The sequence below is a fragment of the Pezoporus flaviventris genome, unplaced genomic scaffold, assembly GCF_033815535.1.
Source record: "Pezoporus flaviventris isolate CSIRO_AGI_PZ_B2104156 unplaced genomic scaffold, CSIRO_AGI_Pfla_v1 ptg000037l, whole genome shotgun sequence".
NCBI lineage: Eukaryota > Metazoa > Chordata > Aves > Psittaciformes > Psittacidae > Pezoporus > Pezoporus flaviventris.
In genome coordinates this window covers 10581904-10608789 of record NW_026892585.1, presented here as the reverse complement: position 1 = coordinate 10608789, position 26886 = coordinate 10581904, and the positions used below count along the sequence as shown (strand labels likewise).

Here is a 26886-nt window from a genome sequence, read left to right as displayed (position 1 = left end):
CAGCACATGTTTCCTGATGTGATCAGGATGAAACCCTCATCTCTAAAAATAAGGGTATGCAATCCAAAGTTAATGTTAATTACACTATTGAATATGAAGGAACAGCTATAAAAGTCCTTTTGGTAAATACTGATAGTTTCAGATTACAAATCTAGGTGTTGCATCTAGACAACTGGGAAATGAGCAGTGCAAATACCATATGAGCAGAAGAAGAGTAAGTGAGAGAGGGATTCCATCTCCAGCCTAGATCCTCAGACAGTGAGCTGGGGTTGGAGAGGCCTTGTTCGCAGTCTGTTCCCAGCAGTTTAGACTTCTCACATGAGGTAACAAGGGGGTAAAAACATGACACAATCTGGAGAGCAGAACTTGGCTGTCCTGCTTCCTAAATGAGTGTTGAGAGTAATACACGAAATGTAGATATCCCTGTTTGATGCTGTGACTTTGTGTTAACTTTGCTACCACTTCTGGTAAGATGCAGTCAGAGCACATTTAATGGTTCTCATCATATTTGCTCCTGGATGAGTTATGCAAAGGCATTTTTCCACACTAACACCTACATGGAAGTTGAAGGTTGATCAGAAAAACTGTCTCATGGCTCATGGGCTCTGCAGAAGTGAACAGTCTCCCTGGTTGTTAGTCTGTGGTCTGCTTTCTTTGACATCAGTGCTGGTGTTCTGCCTCATCTCAGAGACCAAAGTAATCATTCCCACTCTTACCGTAAACACCTTTCCCACAAGCTCGTGGCATCCAGTCAAAAGTCTCTTCTCTGCAAGGGAATTATTGCAGATGTTGTTAATACTGATCTGTCTGGTAGAATGTGACAGCTGTGGAGTCGCAGGATAGTTCATCATGCAGCATGGCAGTGAAGAGATGGACAGCTAGTTTGGGTTGAGAAGACTGGGGGGGGAAAGTGAAATCTTTGTGTGGAATGCTCTTCTTCAGCTTGCTCAGTGAGAACATTCAGCTTACATTAATCCAGTCCATGAAATTTACATTTTTTATTTGTACTGTTTGCTTTCACTGGAAGAGAGTGCAAAGTAGGCAGATAGCTTCAAAGTGTGTGGTCTTTATGATTTATATGTGGTGCTCAGAACTACCACTGACCAAAGTTTTTGGTCTTGTTCCCATTTGTTACAGTAAGTGAGTTGTTATGAAAGGATTGTGCTCTTCCCTTGAAAGAAAAAAGAACATGGTCACTCCACGGTTCTGTGGCACAGCTGATGTTTTATTCAAACCGATGTGTAAAGGTAGAGAAATGATGTGCCAAGTTTATCCCATCTGGAAGGAATGTAACTGTTCTGGATCTGAAGCAAAACTGAGGATCTCCTACTCTTTAATGTATTCAGGAACCAGAATTTATAAGGTTGAAAGAGAAAAAAAAAGGTCGACTTATGTTGTAGATACATTTGATTGTCAGAAGAAGAGAGCCTGCTTACAGGTCAGTCGAATCCTGAATGCTTCACCTTCTAATCACAGCCTTTAATCTACATTAAGATTAGAGAATTCTTGTCCTTAAATGACCTTTGGATTGCATCAAATATCACACTGGAAACTTGAAAGCATAATTGAAGACAAATTATGCAATAAATTAGAGGCAACACTGTGATTTACTGTGATTAGAAGCCTGCAAGAGGCCAGCTTTTCTCTTTGACCACACTGGTTAATACCAGGCAGGTACTTCAAGCACAGAAACAGAGACCTATGCGTGGTCACATAATGTTTTACTGAGTAATTATCCATAAGTGTTATTATCCATTATCCACTATCCACATTATCCACTGTTCATTTATCCCTGCCAGTGTTCAAGGCCAGGTTGGACAGAGCCTTGGGTGACATGGTTTAGTGGGAGGTGTCCCTGCCCATGGCAGGGGGGTTGAAACTAGGTGATCTTAAGGTCCTTTCGAGCCCTAACTGTTCTATGATTCTATTGTGAGTGAATACACTACTTGAAATGGGAAGATGGAGTGGAGTGGAAGGAGTGATATACGAGAACGAATCTATTTTCCTTAAAATTGTTGGTGATAATATTTCAAAGCTTTGTTGGAAAATACTGGTTTAGCTTGCAGACTTCTCACGTCTGTGCCTGTTTTGCACTGTCCCCCAGCTGGTCGCAAAGGTTTGTTACCTGGACTTTTGATTATTGGAATTGGCACTCTTTTAACTGGTCCCTTAAAAACTCATGCTAAGATATTTATGTGTGATTGATGATTGTCATTGCACAGATAAGCTTAAAATTCATACAGAAGACAATAAATACAAAAGATTATCGGTCTTTCAGTAACACCATCAAAGCTGGCAAATTTTGGAAGGCCACTGACTTAGGGCTGAGACTGACTAGTTTGGCCTCATGTTATGGCATCAAGTCTTGATTGACTGTGACAATGAACTACTGTTAAGTTTGGCCTGCATTTTCTTTGTATGGTCTGTTGTATAGTCTATGTAGCATTTTTTGAGAACACTTGTAAACCCCTTAGAGCATTTCTGAAGGTGATAGTTTCTATTCCACTTGTTCAGGGAGGTTAAAATTTTCAGTACGCTAAGTATCTCAGGTGTACTCAAGAGTTCTAGGATGAAACTGGGAAAAGGGCTGAATCTTAGTGAGGTCCTGTAACATCCAATAGTCAGTGTGAGGTTCTGGTGCATGCACACTGGACTTTGAGATCTGGCTTTGAACATGTGTATTTTGGTGTCAAGTGCTGTATGTATCGTTTAGTGTGGATTGCAGATTACTTTCTTTAAAAACCCCAAGATTTTCACGCCAGACTGAAAGCTGTGCCTTTGGATGCTCACAATCTGTAACCACCTTTTCCATGAATAGGATGCAGACTAACAACTTTCTTGTTTGGTTTTTGTTGTCTTCACTGGGGGTGTCCTGTTGCTCAGGATATCACATGGGAGTAGCAGGTTAAATCATGCTCATGCTCTGAAAAATCTTATTGGAAGGCCTCATTCTTCAGAGAAAGGGGAAGGAAAAAAAGACTTCTGTGCTTATGTGAAATGATTCGATGTGATGGACAGCAGTTTATCAAAACAAAATCTCATTAAAATCTGTCTGCGCTCTTCCCTTACTCTCCTTTGTATAATAAGGTTGTGAAGTTTTCTGTGACCAAACAGTAACGTGTGGTAACCTGTGGTATGTGTACTTTTACGGGTGATGAATAAAACCTTTGTTATCACCCTTAAATGTTGGCATCAGTATCGTGCTAATGACATTTTGAAGTTTCTGCTTTATCAGCAGCAATGACTGGCAAATAATCAGCTGTTATGTAATGGGAAACTTAAAATAGCAGCTGAAGACATTTGAGTTAAGCTTCATGGAAAAAGACTCTGCTGCATTTAATATGATACCATTTTTGTGGTGTAAGGATGACACGATTGTTGATTTAGCTTTTTAGATATATAATGCAATTAAGAATAATCAGCTTTCCCACATATCCCGCAAAGCAACTGAAGCACACATGCTTATAACCAGGGCCTTGAAATTTAGGGTGACTTCCGCTGCTGCGTGGGCAGCCCACAGGTATGGATGCATGTTTCATCATGGTATCCAGCTATGGTGTGATTGCATCTTCTTACAGAGATGGAAGTCTCCAAAGAAGTTGCTGATAAATAGTAAACTCTCTCAGATTTGCCCATGCTACCAATTTGCATGTATTTTGGAGTTTGGAGGAAGGGGATCTGTGTATATGTACATATGGCTTTGCAATCTGGAAGAGGCATCCAGACTAGAAGCTTAAAAGAATGTGTGAAAGAATTTGTAATTCGTGTTTACTGGAAGTAGTAGGTGGTCGCACCAATAAAAACTATATTGTGTTACATACTCACACAGATACGTCTAGTGTTAACCCATAATTTGTGTGAAATGTGTGTGGCTGGCTTTAGAATCCAGAGCATCAGCAAAGACAGGTCAGGATTTGGGCAGGGTGTTCAGATCTTACCTGTAACTAAAAGTAGTAAGTTTATGCTGACAGTTTTAGTTCATAACTATTCCTACTAAAAGCCATTTACTCGGGGGGGGAGGCTGGGGGTTTGGGGAGAGAAGTGTCTTATGTATTCTTACACAAGTCTCTATTACGATTGTTTTGTGCATGAACAGATATATCTAAAAAATGCTCATGTGTTCATACAGAACTTTCTTTTCTGTATTCTTTTCCCCATTTTGTTCTGTGCTCATCACTTTCCACAGCATGAGTATGCAGTACCTTCATATTGTGCGTGCTTCTGGACTTTTAATATATTGGGGCTCAGTCAGTGGAACTTCTTTTGCATGCTTAGGACTAAATGTTTGCTGAATTTCCCTTTGCTTGCTCAAAATCTTAGACTGACCAATACTATTTACCAGGAAATGAAACGTAGTGAGAATAAACAAGTGATACCCTAACTGTGATGTACAGTTACTTGTATTTCAGTAAGGACATAATTTTCCACATGTGGTTTTAAAGTTTTGATTATATCAGGTGGGGAGAATCTTAGCCTGGATGTAGTTGTATCTGCATGAAAGACTGCAAGTTGGAATACCGTATTCCTGTTTGTGAAGAAGAATAAGCCACAGTGGCACGAGAAGACTTAATTATTGAAGTGTTCCCACATCATGGCTTCTATTTGTGTTATTTAACTAAAATGTGTAGTAAGAATTCACTCCTTTAGATCAGGACATGAGAGCTCATAACAGAAAAAGTGATTTCTGAAAGTGGAAGATGGGGTTTTCTCTCTGCAAGGCCTGGTCACCATTAGTGCACCAGGCTGTGCTGGCCTCTTGCAATGAAGTCAAATTCCTAGTGAAAGGATTATTCCCAAGAGCTTGTGAAGATCATGGTTGTATCAGCTATGACTGAAACCGCAGTTACATACCCTTGTATAAGGGCGAGGGGTGGAGAAAACCTAAGTGGAGATGATTTAGCCTGAAATGAAAGCTGTGATCTCCTACCCGGTTAAATATTCAGTTCACCATGAAATGTGGCAGTGAGGCCACTGAAATGAAGTCAAAATTAAAGTAAATAAATCCTAGAAGCTGGATAAGAAGTCCCTTTTTCTCCAGGAGCTTGATCTTGAGATGACTGACCAAGGAGGTAGATTAATCTTCAAGCTGAAGAGCTGGAAAGATGTAGCCTATCCCTTTCACCTCCATGAAGGTCTCTAATTTGTCATTGCTATTTGGCAACTATTTTTTACTTGCATATTTGGCCAGGGTTTGTGACACCTCAGTGCAGGTGTCTGCTTGCAGCGAGGCTGAGTGAAGCTGAATAAATAACTCCTGGCAAGTAAGTGTTATTTTGGTAAATCCTCCTCAGTCCCTGTGAGTGAGAGACATATTTGCAAGATTTCAGGATGCCTCAAGCCATATTTTCAGCAAATAAAATATTAAGCAAGATAACTTCTCAACATTAGAAAAGTTCTAGAATAGCATTAGAAAAATCAAAAGGGATGCATCTATCCTCGAGGATGACTTTGAGCCACTTTTATAGAAATAGAGATGGAAATGGAATAGATTGGAAATGTTTAGGGAAGTCATTTGAACATTATTTGCAAAGTTTTCACTTAAAAGATGTGCTAATATTTTATAGTTTAATTACAGATTATCACCTGCCTTTGTTCTTCCAGGCTTTTAAAACCAAGGATGGCTACATCGTGGTGGGAGCTGGAAATGATCAGCAGTTTGTCACTGTGTGCAAGGTAATGGTGTGTTAGGAAACACTACAGGAATGTGTAATAGTTTCCATTCTGACTAGGAAATTAATTACCAATTGCTTCTTAATTCTTCTTTTTTGCGTGTGAAAGTAAGCAGTGAGTATAAATTCTAACCTTGGTTTCTGGCTTGTAGTTTAGGGGACTGATGTGGGTTCTGTGCTACTGCTGAACCCAGGACACCTCTGTGTTCAGAACACCCCAATTCCCAGACCTGTGGGTTCTGAACCCCTTTAGAAGCCTGTCCAGCTGCACAGCTGATTAGCTAAAACATTAACAAGCTAACAACCTTCCAGTTCTGGAATGGCGAATGTCACGGGAGTCACACTGGTGCACTTTAGGGTGCAGCTGAGACTTGTGGTGTGACTTGTTGCTACATTCTGTCTCTGTAATCAGAGGCATGAGTGATACCCCAGAAGATGAGGCAATGTTTCTGTGATTGATGTTACTACAGAATCTGGAGGACAAAAACTAACTGAGATGAATATTTGCCCTAGTCTTCAGGCTGATGTTTTTTTGTTTCATTCTTACTAATATGTTCTGGTATTTCTAGAATTGAAAGTGGAAGGTACAGAATATGGAAAAATTATGATTGTTCACACTTCAAAGAGAGTAAAAAAAAAAAAAAAAGAGAATAGTTCAAGTTTTGGGTAATGGTTGGATTTTTCTATAAACCATTATCATGTTTGTTTCTAAAAAAAAGTCTTTTTACCCTTGTCGAGTCATTGAAAGTATGAATTTGGGCCATTACATTGCCCAGAAATGGAGTGATGTGGAAGTCAGTGGGATGCTGTGAAACCAATTAGAGGTATGCTCTGAGCTAAGTGGATGGTGATTTGGAACTTAAAACACCATGAAGACGGAGAGCCAATAAAGGAAGATGACTTTATTACGGGAAGGCCTGCAACACCCTATTGAACTTTAGTAAATACAGAGACCACTAATTCAAACATAGAAATTGCTATTGAAGAACCTTTCTGAGATGAGTTGCTGCTAAAAATACAGGCTGTATGGAAGCTGTTACCCTGAAGACTCTGGAGATGGAACAGCTGTCTCAAGCTGTAAACAATTGCAGACATTCTGCTTCAACCATATCTTTTCAGGCAAGCAGAAAGAAAAAGCTGGAATAATTCACTGAGATATTTTTGAAATCAGTGCACACTAACTGTAGGTTGTTTGGGGACTTGGATAATTGCAGGAAAACTTTGTAAGACTGCTAGCTGAAGTGCATTTCATGGCGGTCAAGTGTTATAAAAGCAGATCCTGATGTATGGCTTCTTCAGTATAAATAGGAATACTGAGCAAGACTCTTCAAAAGACTGAGCTTTTGTGTACAGCAGAGGAGAGTACGAACAGGTTTGCTGGTGTTGGGGGACAAAACATAGAGAGTGCAAACTCTGAATGTGCATCTGAAAGCTTGGGGGAGGCCTAGAAAAGAACAGCAGTTTTATTCCAAGTGGTCACAGTGAAATAAGAAAGTAACATTGGCAGTGTGATCCAGAAAGATGAATGGCTCATTAATGAATAACTTCTCAAATGTGCATTTGTTAGTCACAAAAAAAAGAACATATATAGATAGATACGCAGCTTTACAACAGATGGACATTAAGTTAAAGCTGAAGTCAGTAACGTTAATTAAAACAGTAGAGTAAGTAACTCCATATGACCAGTTTTCATATAACTCATCAAATGGAACCATAGTTTTCTGATTAATTTATGAGGGTTTTTTTTTAAGCTCTTATGAATAAGTATTCACTATCATTTACTTTGAACAACCTTTCATGGTTGGTTGTTTTTTTTTTTTCTCTAAAGCAGTAATTTGGAACTCCAAAATAGCAGTATTAAGAAGAGGAGATAGTTTTAAGGGGTGCCAATATTATTGTTAATCTTTAAGACAGGGAAAGAAGAACATTTTCTGAAGTTGATTTGTGATTGTCATGATTTTCATAAACTAGATTGTGCAGACATAGAAGGAAAAGAAAATATGCTGTGAATTAAGAGTTGATGGAAGATGCTAGATTGATGTTTTATGTTAGCTTGCAGGTAAAAATCATAGAATCATAGAACAGTTTGGGTTGGAAGGGACCTTAATGATTATCTAGTTTCACAGCAGGAACACCTTCCGCTAGACCAGGTTGCTCAAAGCCCCGTCCAACCTTGAACACTGCCAGGAATGGGGCAGCCACAACTTCTCTGGGCAACCTGTGCCAGTGCCTCAGCACCCTCATAGTGAAGGATTTCTTCTTTATATCTAATTTTCTTTCTTAATTCTTTCAGAAGAAAACATAAAGAATATATATGACATTTCAATAGGAAAAGACTTTTCTTTTTTTTTTTCCTTTTTGACAGAAATTACTGAAATGGAAAAAAATGTTCTTAGACACAGCTTTTCTCAGTCTGGCACATGAAATACAGTCATATTTCTTGTTCTGTGACATAGAACTTAGTGCAGGATAATCCCACAAATCCCTCCAACCTTACAGTAACACTTCACAGACATTTTAGTGTTCTACAGTAAGAATTTCTGCTAGCTAATGGTGAAAGCTATCAACTAAACTTTGGAACTTCAGTTTCTTTTTTGTCTTTTCTGTACTTGTTATGTAACATTAACCAGGAGGCAGTATCTTTGCTTTATTTCCTAATCTATTTTAAAAGATTAATGAGAAGTAGGGATTTTTGGAAAGCTATCTTAACTCGGTAATGAATTTCTTTAGCTACATAAATACCTCCTGTCAAGCACATTTTTTTCTCTCCTTTATTTTTACTTAGATCCTGAATTTGCCTGAAGTTAGTAAGGATTCCAGATACAAAACTAATACACTCAGAGTCAAGAACAGAAAAGAACTTACTGACATATTGTCAGCACGGTAAGTTAATTAAAAGGGAAGAAATGTTACTTAATCTGTTAATGCAAACAGTCATGTATAAGGTCTTATCAAGTGCAAATGTTACTCTTTTGAGATACTGATTTTTAAAGAAAATTATTGACAACACTTTACTGATGTGCCTTTTGCACATAGACTCTAGTGTGGAGTTTCAGAAACCATTTCAACTTCTTTTTAGCTATTAATGTGAATTTTAGTGAAAAAAAACCAGTGCTTTCTGCTTTCCTGGATGAATGCAACTCCTGGTAATAAAATGCTTAGAGCACCATTTGCTTTTGCTGTGACTGGGATTTTAAAGTTGTCACTGACAGTTACTGTTCCACTTGATGTGCTCCCTCACTGCTGGTTCTGTACCATGGTACTCCGTGCACCAAATTCACCCTGGGTCAATACTTTTGAAATCAAAAGGATATATACTTATATGTATATAATATATATATGTATATATACTTGTGAATTATCCTGGTAAATACTTCAGTTAAAAGTTATGTGAGAGGAAGCACAGAAACCCTTTATTTGAGAGATTAAAATAGTTCAGTTATCTTCCTCGTTGTTTGACAAGGCCCACTTTGTGAAGTGCTCTTCTGTTTAATGGAGACGATGTTAAATTTCTATGGCATAAGAATAAAATCTGAGCTCTGTAAAGGTGGCTTCAGCCACTCTGGGGGACAAGCAGAAGAGGCAGTATATGTACTGTTGTAAAGGAGTCAAGAAAAGGCATGCTATCGTTTTGTCCCTTGGCCTGTATGAATCTTTGTCAACAAATGAGTAGCAATGATCATTCAGGCAATTTTACTGTTTGGTTTTTTTTTAGGAACGTTAGGTCAGTCACCTTCCCTGTTCATTTCACCTGAGCAGAGAGTTTTAGTAGCATGCTTCCTCTCTCCTCAACCCCACACCTTTTTTGGCTGCTGAGAACCAGAATCACCTTGCATTAAAGAATGCAGAGGGAGTGATTTTTCTTCTTCTTTTTGCACTTGCAATTTTGTTTCTGTCTTACGTGTCCATGTTCAGATGTCCTGCCCCCAGTACCCATACTGAGGTACCAGGAGACTTTACATTTTCAAATAATTATGGTGCAACTGTTCATGATTAAACTTTCGGAACTTATCTTTTACTTGCTTTCCTATAACAAATGATGTGACTGCACAGGTGAACCGACTCTTCCTGTAAGTTATAAGCCTTTGAGAGGGAACAGTTATCTTTTGACATTTTTGAGCTCTTAACTCTTGCCAATCTTAGTGTCATATGTGGTTCATGTTGACTTATTACTTGGAGTTCATTTAATTTAACATGGCATTTATCTGATATACTCTGGTACCTTATAAAAGTGTCATTTTGCCATCCATAGATCAAATACTTAATAGCTTGTTGCTTGTGCTTAATGTTCAATGCTTCTTATTTTTTTTATGGGCAATATCTGAATATGAAGATAAAGTTCAAGAAACAGTTGTTCTTTCAGTGAATTGCCAGAATTCTAATTTGTTTTTATATCTGTAGCTATTAGTTCATCAGATTACCTCATTGCTCTTTCAATTACTGCTTTATGTCTTTTTTTGTCAGAGTTTATGTTCTGTTTTATTACCATCATTTAGGCTGAATTTCTGCGTAATTTATATGCAAGTATGTGACTGTATACACACTTGTGGAGTAGGTGTTTCCAATAGTATCCTGTTATGTCATATTATTGTGAATTCATCTGGCATTCAGTTTTAAAACACTGACTATAAGAAACACCTTTGGCATTCTAATGGAGGTTGGATACGTTTCTGTACACATTCCATGGTAACTTTGCTTTTATTCACTAATGCACAGTTGTTTGTAAAATTATATGTGGTTCATTTTTGAAGGTACTTAGAGAATTAAATGAATAGTTTGTCAGTGCTGAAAAATGTCAGCCCTTGAGAAATGAAGGGAAATGACAGAAGGCTAATAGCAGAATGTCACTGAAAAATATCTTAAATCACTGATTTCTTGATAGTATTGCAACACATGGAAAATATAAACCTGGGGTGCATTAGTTGGAAAGAAACACCTGCAGGCCCTCCCGTTCACTCACAGTTTCTACGCTGCCATCCACCTCAAAATGAATTTGTGGAGACATGAGCTGGAGCAGCTTAGAAGAGTTGTGATTTTCTTGATGTGGGTTCTTCTACAGCCACTTTTGTTGAGATGAACCCTTCTGTGTGGTGGGAGGCAAAAAGAAACATGAAAGTCCTTTAAGGATTTAGTCAGGTCATTCATCCATGTCTCATTTCTGATGCTGTGCCAGGCAGGTCACACACAACTTAGAGCAAAGCAGCTTTTTTCCAGTGATGTTGCAATGGAAAAAGTCAGCAAACATGTTTGGTGTGCCAGGCTGAGCAGTAAAAAGCAGGTAAAAAATTGCATCTGTGTATAGGAATCTGGTGATTCCTAAATGTTCCTTCTCTTTCATACATGCTTAGCATCACAAATGGGAATTACGGTCCTGTAGTGGAATCCTTTGAGAGTACTGCTGTGAAAAGGCTAGCATGGATGTGGTCTGTGTCTCAGCATCTCAGCAGTAATTATGGTGACTAGAAGCACATGAGAGTAAACATGCAGTTGTGTTTCCTTCTCTTTTTCCCCAACCTCTTCTGCTGCCATTTTCTGTTGATGTATCTTTCCTGTTCCAGAAGACATTGGTGTTCTAAGCACCGTTTGTATGGTAGATGCTTGGATCTCTGTACTTGCTTGCAAATATCACTGCTGTTGCACAGTAGATAATATGCATATATTTTTTCCAAACCGTTGATGCTATTATAATTTTATTGAACTGAGGTGCCACCAGAGCCTAGAGTAGGCTTCCATTAACATATCTAATCTGTCTCCTTCCTCCTGTGTCTCTTCCAAACTATTTCAGAGGTATGACTTTTCCTATTTTTCTTAATTTTTAAAATGGACTTAACTGGAATTCATGTGCCCAGTAAGTGCAGGAAGAAGGATTCCTCCTTCTCCTCCTCTTAAGGAAAAAGATATCCCAGGTTTTATTTAGGAATAGAAGGAGATGTTCAAACCTACTCAAAGGGTCAGGAACTCCCTGAAGTCTTGAGCATTTAATTTGCTGCATGTGTGGAGCTGAAATTCTTAAAAAACATCTGACCTCTGAATACCAAAGAGACAGTTGATGCCTTTCATTTGCTAGGGTTAAGCAATTGAGTCTCTGGCCACAGTTTTATTCTAGGTGTGTGCACAAAGGAAACATTGGTACAACCAGTAAATGTTAAGGAATGTTGGTTTTTTTTAAAAAAGGCTGTATCTTGGGAATTCTTGACTCAAATGACCTCTAATTTAGATCAATAATTCTACTCACCACCTGCAGTAACCATGCCAGATTTCAAGGCAGTTAGATAAGCATGGGGATTATATAGCACTTAGAAGAAACCAACCTTTAAACAGAGGACTTTTCAGAAAGGTGTGAAATGACCTATTCATCACAGTCCTGAACTAAGTGATAATACAAGATGGAGGTGAGTATGGCTTGAGACATAAATGTAGCTTGAAACAACAGCTCTGAGAGGTGTGAATTGTGCCATTCATTTCAGGAAGAATTTTTTCATCCTCTCTTTTCCCTGACAGAGATGAAGAGTGAAGCGCATCTGTCCTTAGCTCTTCACCCCCACTTGCTGTCTGCTTACAACAGCTCAACTCCCTCTGTAAGGGTACATGTGAAAGAGCAAGGGGGAAAGGGGAAGAGCAGGTAGGGGTGATTAAATTCACATACCCCCAGAGACTGTCAGATCTTCAGTAAAAGGGAATAGAAGGCTGACTGCTCTGCAGTGGTATGCTACTTCTAGGGAGACCCAGTTCTCACACTGGGGCAAAAGGAAGGAACTACAGAAACCAGTCCCAGACATCTTGAGAGGGGGAGTGTTTTCAGTTCCATCTTCTATGGGGAAATTAGCATAATGCTGCAAGGACCAAGTACTATGGGTCATAGGATAGTCACAGGGAAGAAGAATGAAGACCTGTGGGGTATTTTGTACTTGCTTTGCTACTGGTGGTGGTGTCCTTTTCCCATCTCTGGTCCTCTTCCAGCTAGGCTCTTTTTTTTCCCTGTCCCCATCATCTTCCTCCCAGCTTATTTCCCTGTTCTCTTCCCACTGCTGACATTTGGACACCTACTATGTTTGCTTTACAAAAAAAGGAGTTTCAATGCCTTCTGTATCTTCCTCTTCATTTAGGTTACATTTCCCCCCAGTGACTTCAAAGTAGAACTCTGAGAAAAGCAAATTGCCTCTGAATGCCTTCCTTTCTCACGTGTGTGCCAAGAGTCAAATTTAACATGACCCTACCCTGGGTGGAGGTCAGGTTCAATGGCTACTACAGAGGCCCCTGAGACTCCCAGCTCATGTGAGAACTGACAGACTACAGAGCACTCTGGTTTTTACGTTTCCAGTGGAAGCCTCTGTTTTGTGAGTTAGATGTGCATCTATCCAAGAGAACCAAGTTTTAATTGTGTTGGTCTGCTCTACACTTCCCTTCCGCTTTTACCTTTGCTTCCTCTGGAACAGAATGGCACCAGGCACGATGCAGATTGTTTTGTATGTGTAGGTGTGCGTGCATATGTCAAGGCATACATATATAGTGTGCACGTGAAATTTGAGATGTGTCTGTACAAAAGCTGGTATGATGCCAGTTGGAAGAGAAGCTGCTTTGAAGAAGGGGGCTTAATCTGTTGATGTCCTTCTTCAAATTACCCCAAAAGTTGAACATTAACATCCTACCCTGCACCTCAGTAATGTAGACGTGTTTTAAGGCAGTGCAGCTAAATGTATACTCCAAGGTGCTTGGGGAAATAAGCCTGTAAACAGAACAGCGTGTGGGGTTGTATGAGTACAGGGGGAAGGGGAATAGCAGACATGGCCTCAGCCTTTAAAGTGAAGCAGCTCCCATAATGAAAACCACATAAATTCATCATGGTTAGTGTTCCTGCAGTTATAGCTAAATTATTGTAGGCTTAAAACCAGAAGTTTAAGGCTGAAAACGATTTGGAGTGAAACTTCTGTTCCTAGCACTTACATTTTAAAGGCCTTATTCTGGACTGTGCACCGCAGCTGCATGTCGCATATGTAAGTGTGAGGGGAAAAGCAATGAGAAGGAAGGAAGCATGGAGGAACCTGAGATCCTTGCTAAATTGTTTCCACCTAATAAGGAAGAGAAGGGCACCTAAAGGGGAAAGCGTATTGTAAAAATGCTTAAGTTGCCTGATGAGGAGCGCTGTTAAATTCATGCTTGTCGAGGCACTCCCAGGCTCTGTAAGTCTTCCCTATCCCCACCATTTCTTTTTCTAAGCCAAGAGCCTTGCAGACTGGTGTCACTGGTAATACCGTTACAGCAATGAGGGTCTGGTTGTTAATTGCTTCAGCAGGACAGGTGTGTGACAGGTAATTAACTTCAATGTGGCACAGCTGGCAAGCTTTCCTTCCCTCAGCACCGGTGTGGAGATGGTTGAGTTGTGTGGGCATCAGCTACCAAACTGCTAAGGGTTGCTTTAAAATCCTTAGGTTTAAATTGTTATTAGTTTTTAATTTGCATTTAGTATTTAGTTTGACTTCTATGTGTGCAACTGAGAGAGATCAGAAATGTCTCAAATATCTGATTTTTGGACCGGGTAAGTTGGGTATTTTCTGTGTTCTTTTCCCACTATCTTATGAACCTCCAAGTGTTTCCATGCGGGTGGGAAGGTGAAGATCCTTCCTGAAAGGGAACTTGCTATTTCTTTTTCCCAATGATGTATACTACTAGCTACAAGGCTGCTGAAATCAAGGGAGATGTTTTAATTGGGTTTTGAGTGAGCTTTTTGACCTGACCCTTGTTTGGGCTTTTCTGCCATTGAGCAGTTAAAAGAACAGTGACAAAATCCATCTATCTTTCCTTTATCCTCAATGTGCTTTTATCAATGTGTGTTTACTTAGCAGTTTTTAAGTTAATTTGCACTTGCTCTGTTACAACTATAGAAGTTACTATGCTTACTTGAGAAAAAGAGAGGAATGCTTGGGTAAAGGGAGAATACTTTTAGTGTGCATAGCGAAACATTATTTGAATCCAGAGAGCACTAGTTCTGGAACATGCTGGATTTTACTATTCGGGAGCCCATATGGGTGTTCCTTAAAAGTCATGATGGTTTAAAACTTCCTAAAGGAACACGAATGTCCGTTCCTCTGTAGTACAAGTTCTGTACATAAAGGTAAGGGTTTATTGATAGTTCTGTTAAACTGATATGAATGTTTATAATATGCAGAAATACAAATGACTTTCAAGGTGGATTTGTGGTACCTGTAAATATCTAGGCTGTGCTTTATGTAGCTACTACTTACAATCTACTGTAGTGACATTGTTTAAAGTAGTTGATATACCCGTCAACAAAACAGTACTGTGTGTCAGTACAATCATGTTGATCCCAAAGATAATTAAGGGTCTGGTGTGGTTCACAGAGTGATTAATCAGTAACCAAGAGGATGCTAATTAGACACTAACACAGAGATGCTTACATGCTATTGAGTTAATACTATAGTATTAATTTTGAAAATTCTAATTGTGTATTTGCTGTACACCAAGGGATAATGAGCCATTATTTGAGTTTTTCAAATACGTATTTTTCTATGACTTAATCTTGCTCGGTGTCTTCCATAGATATAACTGTGAGAAACAATACAAACTGTTTTACTCAGTTAACTACCATTGAAGAGGGAAAATATTGTAGGTATTTGAAACTAAATAGACTGTTGATAGAACAAACCAATGGAAAAAACAGTGCAAATTCAAGTTGTGCTGGAAAACACCAGAATGCTTTTGTGGACTTCAGCAAGAACAGAGAAGGTTTTTGTGATTGACTGTATATTAAAAACCTAGATGTTGCTGTTCCATCTGCGTTTGGTAGCTGTCCAAATTACTTCTCTAAATTAAATTAATTGCCATAAGCTTCCTATAGAAAAGAGTAGTATTTTGCTTCACTAGTTTTTCCAAACTTACCTTGTGTGGATTTGGATGGTTTTATCCATTAGAGAAACATGGATGGGCTTCTACGAAGGATGCACCAATGATTGAAGATTTCTTAGGAAACATGGAAGATGGGATATATACAAAGAATACACACAGAGTACATTCATTCATGCTTTAGAAGTCTTTATTTCATCGAAAGACAGTATTTGTTAAAAAGAAATAAAGTTCACATTAATAATTAACATCACGAGAAAATGTATTTTACTAGATCGTGGGTATGTTTCTAATTCATTAAAGCCATTTCATCCAACTTGTGCAATTCAAGCAAACACTTTTTCTTTTCCCCTTAATACTTGCTTTAAAACATTTTTCTATGCTTTGGTATTGTCTTTTATAAATATCCGTTCTCCCTTCTATTATTAGAATTTGTTAGAAAGCAGAAAGTGATTAGGATCTTGCTTTTTAGGAAGCAAAGCTACACTTACGGTTTGAGTAAGGAAATAAGGTGTGAGCTCTTCTTATTTGATTCTTTTTTTTTTTTAACTTTTGGAGGCAGTTTTTTATATTATGCTGTAATTTTTTTTCATTAATTTATAGTTTAAATTTAGAGTTTTTCATGTAATGGTGCCTGCTGGATTTACAAATTGAGGAAAAATACATTTAGTTGGATTTTTTTTATCATGAAATAATATTTCAGTTAGCTCAAGCTGCTCTTTCTATTCTTACGATATTTTTAAGGATGAAGTATCTCTAATGTTAAAAGTTTCAGAATCTTATGCCTCATTTCAATGTTGCAACTTCAGTATCTTCATAAGTGCTGTGTAATTCAGTGCAGAGAAGGCTTAGAGTACTGTTTAAAACGCAAATAAGACACCACGCAGACTACAACCTTTCTTAGTGAAGTAAGCCTTCATACAGGCTTTGCAGCAATGGGTTTGTTCTCCATTGGGGCACATATCCTTCTCTTTTTCAGAGGTGTTTTCAGAAAGAGCCTGCATTCAAGCTTTGCGGTACAGACTAGTGCAGTAAAAAAGTAAATTCTTTTGAACTTCTAAAATACTGGTAATAATTATAGAAAGATACACTACAGATTTAAAATGATTCTACAAATAAATCATAATTTAAATGGCATTTATGTGATTCTATCTATAGCAGATGGAACATTTTAGAGGGAAAAGGGACTCATCTGGAAATATATGAAGCTGGAGCGTGAATCACATGGTGAAGTTCTGCAGTCACCGGGTATCACTGAAGTTCTGTGGACAGATAAAGATTCATTTGAGAGTGTCATGCTTTGGACATCAGATGATCAAGGGAATGATGATAAAAAATATTAATGATTATAATAATTTCTTAGTGATGGTCCTCAGCACCATGGTTATGATGGAGTTCAAGAGTCCTCTTGTAGATATGCTGTCTTTTCTTGGAAATGAGATAGTAATGGAGATTGAGGTGTCATTAAAAAGTAGTATCTGAAAAAAGCTTTTCATTTATAAAAAAGGAGTTAGTGGGCCATGAATTATGAAGCATTTGAGGAGGGAAATGTCTCAGTTGCTAGCAGAGAACAGCACAATTCTGTATATATAGCACCAATAACTGATGGGGAACAGTTTATGTGTGAATCATATTTGCACTGTGCATATTTTGAGCCCCAAACCTTAGTAATAGGAGGCTATGAATAAGAAGAATATTCAGATTATGAGAACTGTTGCCAAACAGAGTACTGAAGGGAAATGCAAATTATAATTTAGATTAAAGTCATGTTCTCCTAATGGCTGCAGTCACTGAGGAGGGAAGGTTATCTACCTCTCTAGTTACCTTTTTTTCCCCAATTTCTTGTAGTGTACCTGGTTTCTAGGTACAGTCAGCACCAGAGTACTAAATTAGATGTGTCCAGGAGTGGCATTATCTTTATGACTGACTACATCTTTACCATGAATTAACTTGAATAGTTGAACAGTGCAAAAATCTCACATGTTTTAATTAGAAGTGATGCTTCATTAATTTCTTCAGAAATCAGTGCTTCATTTTATAATATGTTTTGCACTTTTAAAACTTTTATTCTGAATTTTCTGTTTCATTGTCCTTCCAGTTCTACTAGTATTATTTGTTTACTTCACATGTATTCAGCAGGAGTAAAACTTCTATTTCTGAGGAAGACCCATGCAAAACTTGGCTTTGAGCAACCTGGTCTTAATGGAAGGTGTCCCTGCCCATGGCAGGAGGGGTTGAAACCAGATGAGCTTTAAGATCCTTTCCGACCTAAACCTTTGTATTTGTTTAGTGTGCAAAATGCGTTGGGTATCAGGTTTATTCCCTCAAAGCTTGGGGAAGTTGAGGGAATGCCATGGGCAGGGAGAAGGATATTAACTGTGAAGTTTGGTTCCATACCTATGACCTAATTGTCGCCATCACTAGTTTCGTTTTGTTTATTCTGAAAGTAGCATGAAATACTTTGCAGCCAATCTCTTTGTATGCATTAAAGTAAGTTTACAAAGTTTGACTTTATACTGATTTAGGGATTTTTGTGCCTTGGGCTTAGTCTCTGTGAACTTTCTATCAGAAACTTGGTTGTTTTTTTGCATAATAACGTGTTAAGAGGTAAAGCTGAATGTTACTGACATTGCTCATGATAATGAACTGGTGAGGTACAGAATACCATTAATAGAGCATCCCTTATCAAAGTTTCTATTAATTTAATTTCTATCAGGTCATTAAATTGCACCTGATTTTTTTCAGTGTTGTACATATCACAAAGCAGAGCTTTCCTTTCTAATAATCCAGTAGACCTCAGTGTTATTTACCATCATGAAATTTAAGAAATGATCTCCAAATAAGTTTACCTTTGATTCAGAATCCAAGATGGCTGCAGAAAATACCATCTCTCAGGGACTGGTAATTCTTCAGGAGTTTGTTTTATTCATGTGTGTAACTCTACTGGACAAATGAAGAAAGAAGAAGTATCTAGCAAAAGAGGAGAAGTAATGTGATGGTATTGAATGCTTAGAAAGAAATAAGCTGAGCAGAGGTCCTTAGGATACGTTATACAATCGTGCAGCAAATAAATAGGTAATCAATGTTGTTATCTGACCAAAAGATGTGGCTGTTGATCCTCATGTATGTTTTGGATGTAATGGAAGAAAAACACTCCTGTGCTTAACTTCAGCTTTTAGTTAAGCAGTGTCTTATGTTAGACTTGTACCCATGTTTTATCTGTTTTTTTGTTGTTAAATATGTGCATGAAAGCAAACAAATGTGAAGCACATTTAGTGTAATTAAGCACTGGAGGAAACCCATTGATCCTTATTTGAAACTGTAGATAAATTTAGCTTTACATCATTCTGATCATCTGAAGCAATCCAGTACAGAAATAGAAGTCAGTTCAGCTACATTCTTTCCCTTATATCTTTGGGTTTTGCATTTCTGAGCCCACGTGTCATACATTTTCGTTATGTTACTCAGTGTCTGGGAAGAAATCGGTGGGGAAGAGTATGGAAGCAGTGAGAGAGGGAGGAGGCATGCAATACAATTATTTTGTGGAATATGACAGCGCGGAGTTGAAACCACATGCTTCTTATTTGCTCTTAGGTTTTCAGAAAAAGCAACGATCGAATGGTTGCAGCTCTTTGAAGGTAGTGGGGTTCCATATGGCCCAATCAACAACATGCAGCAAGTATTCTTGGACCCTCAGGTTGGTTCTCACCAAGTCTTTTCTGTATGTTATTACATGTGTTTTACAGAGTAACAATCACTTTTCCTGCCACTAAGACCCGATTTCAGCTACTTTAAAACCTGATTTGAGTGTTATATGGTGGATTAAGTTTAAACCAATAATATGGCATAATGAGAAATAAATACAGATCCTTAAATGAATTATATGCTTGGGAACACAGATTTTGTCATAATGCATTAAACCGTAGGTATTCCATGACTTGTATGGGAGTCTGTCTTTCAAAAATGGCTGATAGAACTGGCAAAAAACCTGTGTAATTGTGTTTTGTCAGATAAATATGCAGAAAAGTACCTTTCTTGCTGGCCACAAGCAACTGATTTTCTGTATGGAATATGGATAATCAGAATGTATGCTGTTTGGAAAAAAGGGCAACTTTTTGACTGGAAAGAGAAAAAGCGAAGCACAAAAGTCATGTGTAGAAAGATTTTAGTCTTTTCTTGGCCTGGTGGTTTCCCTGGCTGAGAATGCTTCAGCTTTTTGTTTATTTCTTTAAATGTTGATTTTTTCACTGACTTGCATCCTTACATAATTATAAGTAAAACTATTGTTCATCTGTAGAGTTACATTATCTCTGTGTTTCCTGATCCCTGCCCTTCTTTTCACCCTAGCTTATGATGGCTTAAAGGGCCCAATATTAACTGAACTATGCTGTCTTGAATAGTGTGACAGAGTATTTTATGGCTATTTTGTCTGGTGATGAATCTCATTTAAATGAATTTTCAAGATTGAGAGTAACCATAAAAGTGACTAGTGTCCATGTCTGCTCTTGAAAAGTGTCAGGATTGTGAACACAATTGTAGTCTTTGGGAAAGAACAACAGGCAAAACAATCTATCAGAAGTGAATAAATTTATAATAAAAGTTTGTTACGCTTTTAGAGGTATAAGACAATATTTGTTAGGATACTGCAAGGAAAGAAGTTTGTTGCTTTTTTTTTTTTTCTTAAATAAATATGCTCTTTCTCCTTAAAATGATGTAGTACCATGCTGTAAAGTATGCGCAAGCCAACTTTTTCACTTCATAACTTTCACAGGGATTAAGGTTGGGCTTTGAAGAACAGACAGTATTTTAGTAGGATCGTGGTTGACTTGGCTGTACTTGGGGCAACATAGGAAAAACGTTCTTTGCTTTTTTTTGATGTGAATTTTAAGAAGTCAGGGCCTCTCTGAAAGAGGCTGTTTTTAAAACATAGTATGTCATGGGATGGCCATTACCTCCCAGACTGTAAAAGGGTTAGCTTGGTTACCTTGCTGGTGTTAGACTTCACCTAAGTATTATTTTTTAATACCCATATTATGATGATATTGTGATTTTATATATATATATATATATATGTGTCAGGTTGTTACCTGAGATAGTTTGCCTATCTCTAAAAGGTATCACAGTGCTGTGCAGTCAGAGACCATCATACGGTGGATTTAAAAGATCGGTTCCTGTAAAGGGCCACACTGATCTCTTTTGATTTTTTCCTTCTGATGAAACTGCTTGAAAACACTGTCTTTTCTACAGCCTTCTTTGAAATAAGTGGCACTTGGACACTGTGTTCTTATTACTGTTGGAAGTGAAATGTCAGTATTTGTGGTGATGCTGCATGTTATACATGTGTTTAATTTCAGGTGCTGCCTGCCTCAAGTGTTTTTCTTAGTGATTATTCTGTTCAAGGAGGGAGGAAGACTGCACTTTTGCTTGAAATACAGAAAATTAAGATATTGCTGTTATGGCAAGATACTTTACATCACTTGTATAAAATTAGACCCACCCACTCCACCTTTACGTATCTGAGACACCATCAAGCAAACCAGCAACTCGGAGAGCAGCATGCTCAGCCTCTTAAGTATAGTTTCCTAGTTTTTACCCAAATGTTTGCTTGTGAAGACTTCAGACCTTCACAGGTAGCTTCATTGCCTGGAGTCACTTATCCATAGCTTGGATTTAGATATTTAGGGACAGTTCAAGCAAAGCTTTTCACCTTTACATTCCTTGTGAACTGTAGGTTTTGCCATTGTACCTTGCCCAGTCTCCCTTCACTTTGTTCATCTTTCTGCTGCTGTACCGACAGCATGGGTCTGGGATAAGCATGCATGCTTGTGTATAGCTTTGCTCTTTCATAAGCCACTCTGCAATTTTGGTTTCTGAAACCTCAAAACCTGTAACAATGCCCTAAGACTGTGCCTAAGACTAGGGGAAAAAGTCTGACAACGCCTGAGAATCCATAATCTAGGTATCTTCTGCACTGTAACAGGGAAAAACCGTCAACAAGAACATACTGTAATCACAGCAAGATTTTTCTCATGTGTAAAGCTAAACCCTGTCATCAAGTATGAGGACTTTGTAATCATGCTTCACAGTATTCCCATTATAATATGGTGGGGTTTTTCAGTCTTAGTTTAGATGAGGAAATACATTTCTAGGAAAGATGTCACTCAGCTTGCATTTAATAGCCTTACTTACTGATACTGTACAATAAGAAGTACAATGTGATATAAAATGAGTTTATCATAATGCAATGATCCGCTTTCAGTACTTATTTACTTTCAACCGTTGCAAAGGCTCCATAGAAGCATCAAACCTGGTGATACTTCAATATAGACAAACTCTAATCTACCTCTAATAGATAATACTTAGGTGTTGCTAACCTCTTCCTTTTTGGGCGTTACCAGAAGAATTGCACATAAAGACAGTACCATGTTTTTTTAACTTCATATTATTGCTACTGTCTTCCTACTTGATCTATGGATTTTGGTATCCATTATGCAGTTATTCAGTGTAAGTAGTCATGCACCATTAATGACCAAGGTGCACTTCATGGACATCAACAATCGCAGAATGGTTTGGGTTGGAAGGGACCTTAAGCTCATCTATTTCCAACTCCCTGCCACGGGCAGGGACACCTTCCACTCGACCAGGTTGTTCCAAGCCCAGTCTGACTTGGACTTGAGCACTGTCAGTATTGAAGCATTCCCCTTGTTAGTTAACCATCAAAACAGAGAGCAGCTCAGCTGTCAGTCTTGCCGCAAAGGGTGCATAGGGCTGGTACCAGCCACAGACAGAAATCCTAGGTTGGAATAGTACGAAGGAGGAATGGAAGCAACTTTGAGCAGATAGGAGAGGCAAGTAAAGGAGATGACAGAAATGATCTGATGGAACTTAATCAGCTACAGGTGGGGGTTTTTTTTCAGATTTTATTTTAGCTAAGAGGACCTCAGAGCTGTGAAGGCCAAGAGCGGTTTGTATAACTTCTTCTATAAGCTGAGATGAAACAACACATTCTTGATCCCAGGACATTTTGTTAATATCGTTAACAGCTTCAGTTGTACTCCAAGGGAGCTGCCAAAAACCAGGAAATTTTTTTGCTAAGTTGGAGTGCCAGGTGATACTGTTTTTTCCATGAATGGAGGGAAATGTCCACTTTTCCCACTGATTATAATCTTTTATTCATTTGTGTAGTTAAAATGAATACCACAGGCATTTGTACTGCTAAGTCAATCAGTCTGTGGACAGATGTATATGGGTACTTATGCATGAATGGATAAAAAGTCTGAGAGGAAGGAGAGCAGATTCGCTAGTTCAGGCAACAATTCCCTTTCAAAATGAGAAGGAGGAAAGAGTGTACAGTATGGACTAGAATAATGAAGCTTTTTATAGCCCAGCGTTTTCAAGCTAGTTTTTAAAAATGTGTGCTTTTAACCAGGCCAAGATAGTACAAACATTAAAGGAATTCTTAAAACGGTTTAAAAAACTTACTAGTGATCTCAGTATGGTCCCGTTTAACGTACCCTGGGGAACATGTGTATGAAATACAATGTGGTTTGAGGTTTTCCAAACAAAACAAACTTAAAAGAGAATGCCATTTTTAATAGAAACTATTCAAATTCTCCCAAAAGATAAACCAAAACAAAACCAGGTACGCGCTGTCCTGCAGCTAAGTATGAAAGAACAAAGATCTTTGCTGGTTAAGTGAGGAGGGTTTGTTAGTTTTCATTAAAATACTGCTCTCCCCTTTTTCACAATATAATTCCTAATTTCTTTTAGTAATAGCACTGTGTAAAAGCACCGTTCATATGCAGTGTCATTACTTTAATTAAATGGCTGGCATATATAAGAAGTAACAAAACAAGCCAGAAACATTATGGGTAGTTCAATAAATATTTTAAGTCTGATGTTTACCAGGGTAAATGCATTCATGTTGATGAATTTGACTATATGAATATTGCCAGCTGCAAATAAAAATGAAAGCCATGCAGTGGTATTTCCCCCACCACCCCCAAGCAGTTACAGTCATACCACACAAGTAGAGCACATCAGGTGTAAGACATCACCCTGATGCATCACTTCTGAGAAATATGGGGAGGGAAATATCGGAGCTGAAATATCACAGCTGGCCCTGATTTCAGCTCCTGCCAAACACCTGCAGACTCTAAAAGGATACCAAAACAAAACTCCACCCTGTGGCAAGAGGCCATCCCTTAACAACCCTTCCCTGACTTTGCATCACTATAAAAATTAATTTAACATTTTTTACAGAAACCTTAGTCTTCCTGTCCCAGAAGGCCATTACAGTTGCTTTGGCTATTTCTCTAAATGTGCCTCAGAAAAAAAAAACCCACAGTAAACTGAGTATTGAAATATCTGGAGCTGGCAATTATCTAATGTTTTATTATTTGTAGGCTCTTACAAAGGTGGTAGTTTTAGAATTATCCTCCAGATTGTCTCTTATTTTGGAATTCATTTCATTTGAACACATCCTGGCAAAAATTGCCTTGCATCTGGGTAAAGCTGCTACAATCAGAGTTGTGAACACACGGAACAGCCCAAGTTCCAAAGTGTGGTGGTTTCTTGGTGTTTTGGTTGGTTGGTTGGTTGGTTTTTTGTTTTCCTGTAAATCATTGTATGCATGGTGGTGGTTGGTTTGGGTTTTTTTTTGTTTGGTTGGTATTTTTTTTAAATTAAATATGACCATATTTTACTTGTTACTCTTTGTTGAAATAGACTTTTGTGGCCTGTTGAGGGCTTGTCCCAAGTCAAATGGAATTACATTAATGTCCATAATACTGCAGGGAGGTTTTTTTACATATAGCGGTTTCTACAAGTGAAAAGCAGTTGATGAAGGCCTGAGGTAATACGATGTGTCTGGAAGTAATTCCTAACAGGCAAGAGAGAGGAATTCAGTTTTGCATATGTCTATTAGATAAGTAGTATAACTGGTTAGATATTTTCTAGTGGAGCATTTTTACGTTAAAAAATGCCAATTCATTGAAAGTGAAACATTGTCATGAAGGTGTCTAAATTCCGTTTTGAAACGGAAATTCAGCTCTATTCCTGCCTGTCTTGCCGAGTGAAAAATGTGCACTGTGTACCTTTGATTTGGTGTTTCAAGCCAATTTTTTACTTCAATTTTTAAATTTCATGCAATGAAAAAACCCCACGCCACCAACCATACCCAAAGCCTTTAATTTTGTCAGAAGTAGCTCTTTTGTACTAAATTACAAATGTTTTCAAGCTTTTGGTCTGTGGGAAATTTAGGAAAGTAGTTTCTGTTCTAAAGTGGAAAGCATTAAGGAATGGAACATACTTTGAAGAAGTGAAATGGAAAATCCAGTTCTAAGACTGTTTGTAGTATGCAATTCCCACGTATACACAATTATGCAAGCTTTATATGTGTTATGAGATAGTTCTATATGCAGATTTTATAGGAAGGACTCAAAATGAGAGACACATCACTTGTATTTCAGTATAAGGAATTTTGGAAGTGATTTTTTTTTTTTAATATTTTAGCTGTAGTGAAATGTGGTCCATGGCTATGCTAAATTTTTGTGTGGCCTGCCTATCTTTCAGTGACTACTAGAGAGCTGGTTGGAATATGATGGGGCTCTCAATAAACACGAATGTTTCTATTAATAAAAGGCCTTTGTATGTAAAAACAGCCAATATACACCTGTTGTCAAGATAAGAAAAATAGTGATCAAGATCAACACTTTCTGTTATGAGGTTTCGTTCAAACTTGCCTATAACTTTGCAGAGTTTGATCTGAAATTTCCAATGTGGTTTGTCTGCTTAAATCTGAAGTACATTTGGAAACATTTCTGATAAAATGATCCGTTCATGTTTTATAACAAGTTTCCAGAAATCTGTTTTCTTACCATCCTTACAACAGGTTTTTTTTCCTGGGACCTCTGCTGCTGCTGCTGCTCCTTTTTAGAGAATTAGTCCTTTTTTAACAAGGAAGTTGTCTGCAGTGTCATAAATATGCTCTCTTGCTGCCCCATGTTTTTAAGGGTAGGGGAGAGAAGCTGGCTATGGATAAAGGGGAATGGAGCCTATGATATTTTTAAATCAAATAACATCTTTCTGCTGTACCCTGCTCTTGAAGTATGCAGGATAGACTTGACTGTTCCGTAGGTGAGCATTTAATTTCCTTTGTGAACCAGGCTGTTGTCTGTCAGATTCTTAATTTATTTGATGCAGAATACGAAAAGTAGTGAAAGAGGTGAGAGCCTGCAGAAACATGGCTTCACTTTTATAGGTGTTGAATGCCAGACAGAAATATCTTCTGCATCTGCCACACAGTTTACACATGCTTTTGGTAATTCACTTCAATCACAGTGTTAAAAGGTGGTCATTAAATGTGTGTGCCTGATGCTTTGAGTGCCTGCCTTGTGACACCACATGCTAAATACACAGCAGCACCAAGTTCTGATGGATGTAAATAAAACTGTTTAAAGTATACATTGGCTATATAAACTGTGATATTGTTGAAAATGCTGAAAAACCTATTATAGTTGTCTGTCTGTAGTTTTCTCTGTACTTTGGTTTCTTAGACATCCAATTGGGACTTATCTAAAAGCAGTGTTGTAAAGATGCAGTAGTTATGCTTCTGCAAAGCATAGCATCTAACATGAAAGAACCCGTTGGGAAACTATTTTTTTAATTGTGTGATTTGAGTGATATATACAGAAATAAGGCCTGGAGCTGCACCTTACTTATGAGAAATAAAACCACTTTTAAATATCTTTCACCTCACTGAATAGGGAAAGAGCCTGACAGGAAAAGAAAGTCGAGCATGTGCTTAAAGATGAACTGTATTTCTTTTGTGCAAACAAGCACATGATGCTTAGTAACAGCATTTTTAAAGTTCTCCCTTAATTCCTTCTAAATGTGTGCATAGGTGAATGGTATATCCCAGTACTATTTGCATATGCATTCCGCTGAGAAAAGATTAATGTAAATGTTGATAGAGGAGAATATCGGGTTCTCAAAACATCTCATTAGAAATCTGTTTTCATAAAATACTGAATTATATTTAAAGATCACATTCCTGTCATGGCCATTCAATGGTACAGAAAGTCATCTAGCCTTTTGGGACATTCTCTTTTAGAAGACCTGTCCAAAAGCCATGCTCAGGTTTTGAAACAAAGAGGCTGTTTTTGAAACCCCAGTCTTTGTTAGGTCTCAGTGTTAGGAGTCTGTAAACCATGTCCCTTCTGCTTCCAGTTCTTGGATTGGTTTCCATCCACGCAGGAGTTACACATTCGTTCCTCAGCCTTGCAGCTAATCAAAATGAATTCAGTTGATTTCAGAGAACGTGCATTTAGTGTCTGACACTACCAAAGTATTCTCA

At 38.0% G+C, this 26886-nt stretch overlaps 1 protein-coding gene across 5 annotated transcripts in view; it reads left to right on the top strand.

The window, feature by feature from the left end:
• SUGCT (succinyl-CoA:glutarate-CoA transferase) overlaps positions 1–26886 on the top strand; it is a 306203-nt gene that overhangs the window by 108675 nt on the left and 170642 nt on the right. For 4 of the 5 annotated variants that reach the window (XM_061464667.1, XM_061464666.1, XM_061464669.1 and 1 more), the window contains 3 exons: positions 5602–5673; positions 8455–8552; positions 19125–19227. In XM_061464667.1, coding sequence (XP_061320651.1) covers positions 5602–5673; positions 8455–8552; positions 19125–19227 — 273 coding nt within the window. The remainder of the gene's footprint in view (positions 1–5601; positions 5674–8454; positions 8553–19124; positions 19228–26886) is intronic. The other variant, XM_061464670.1, reaches the window with a different exon arrangement.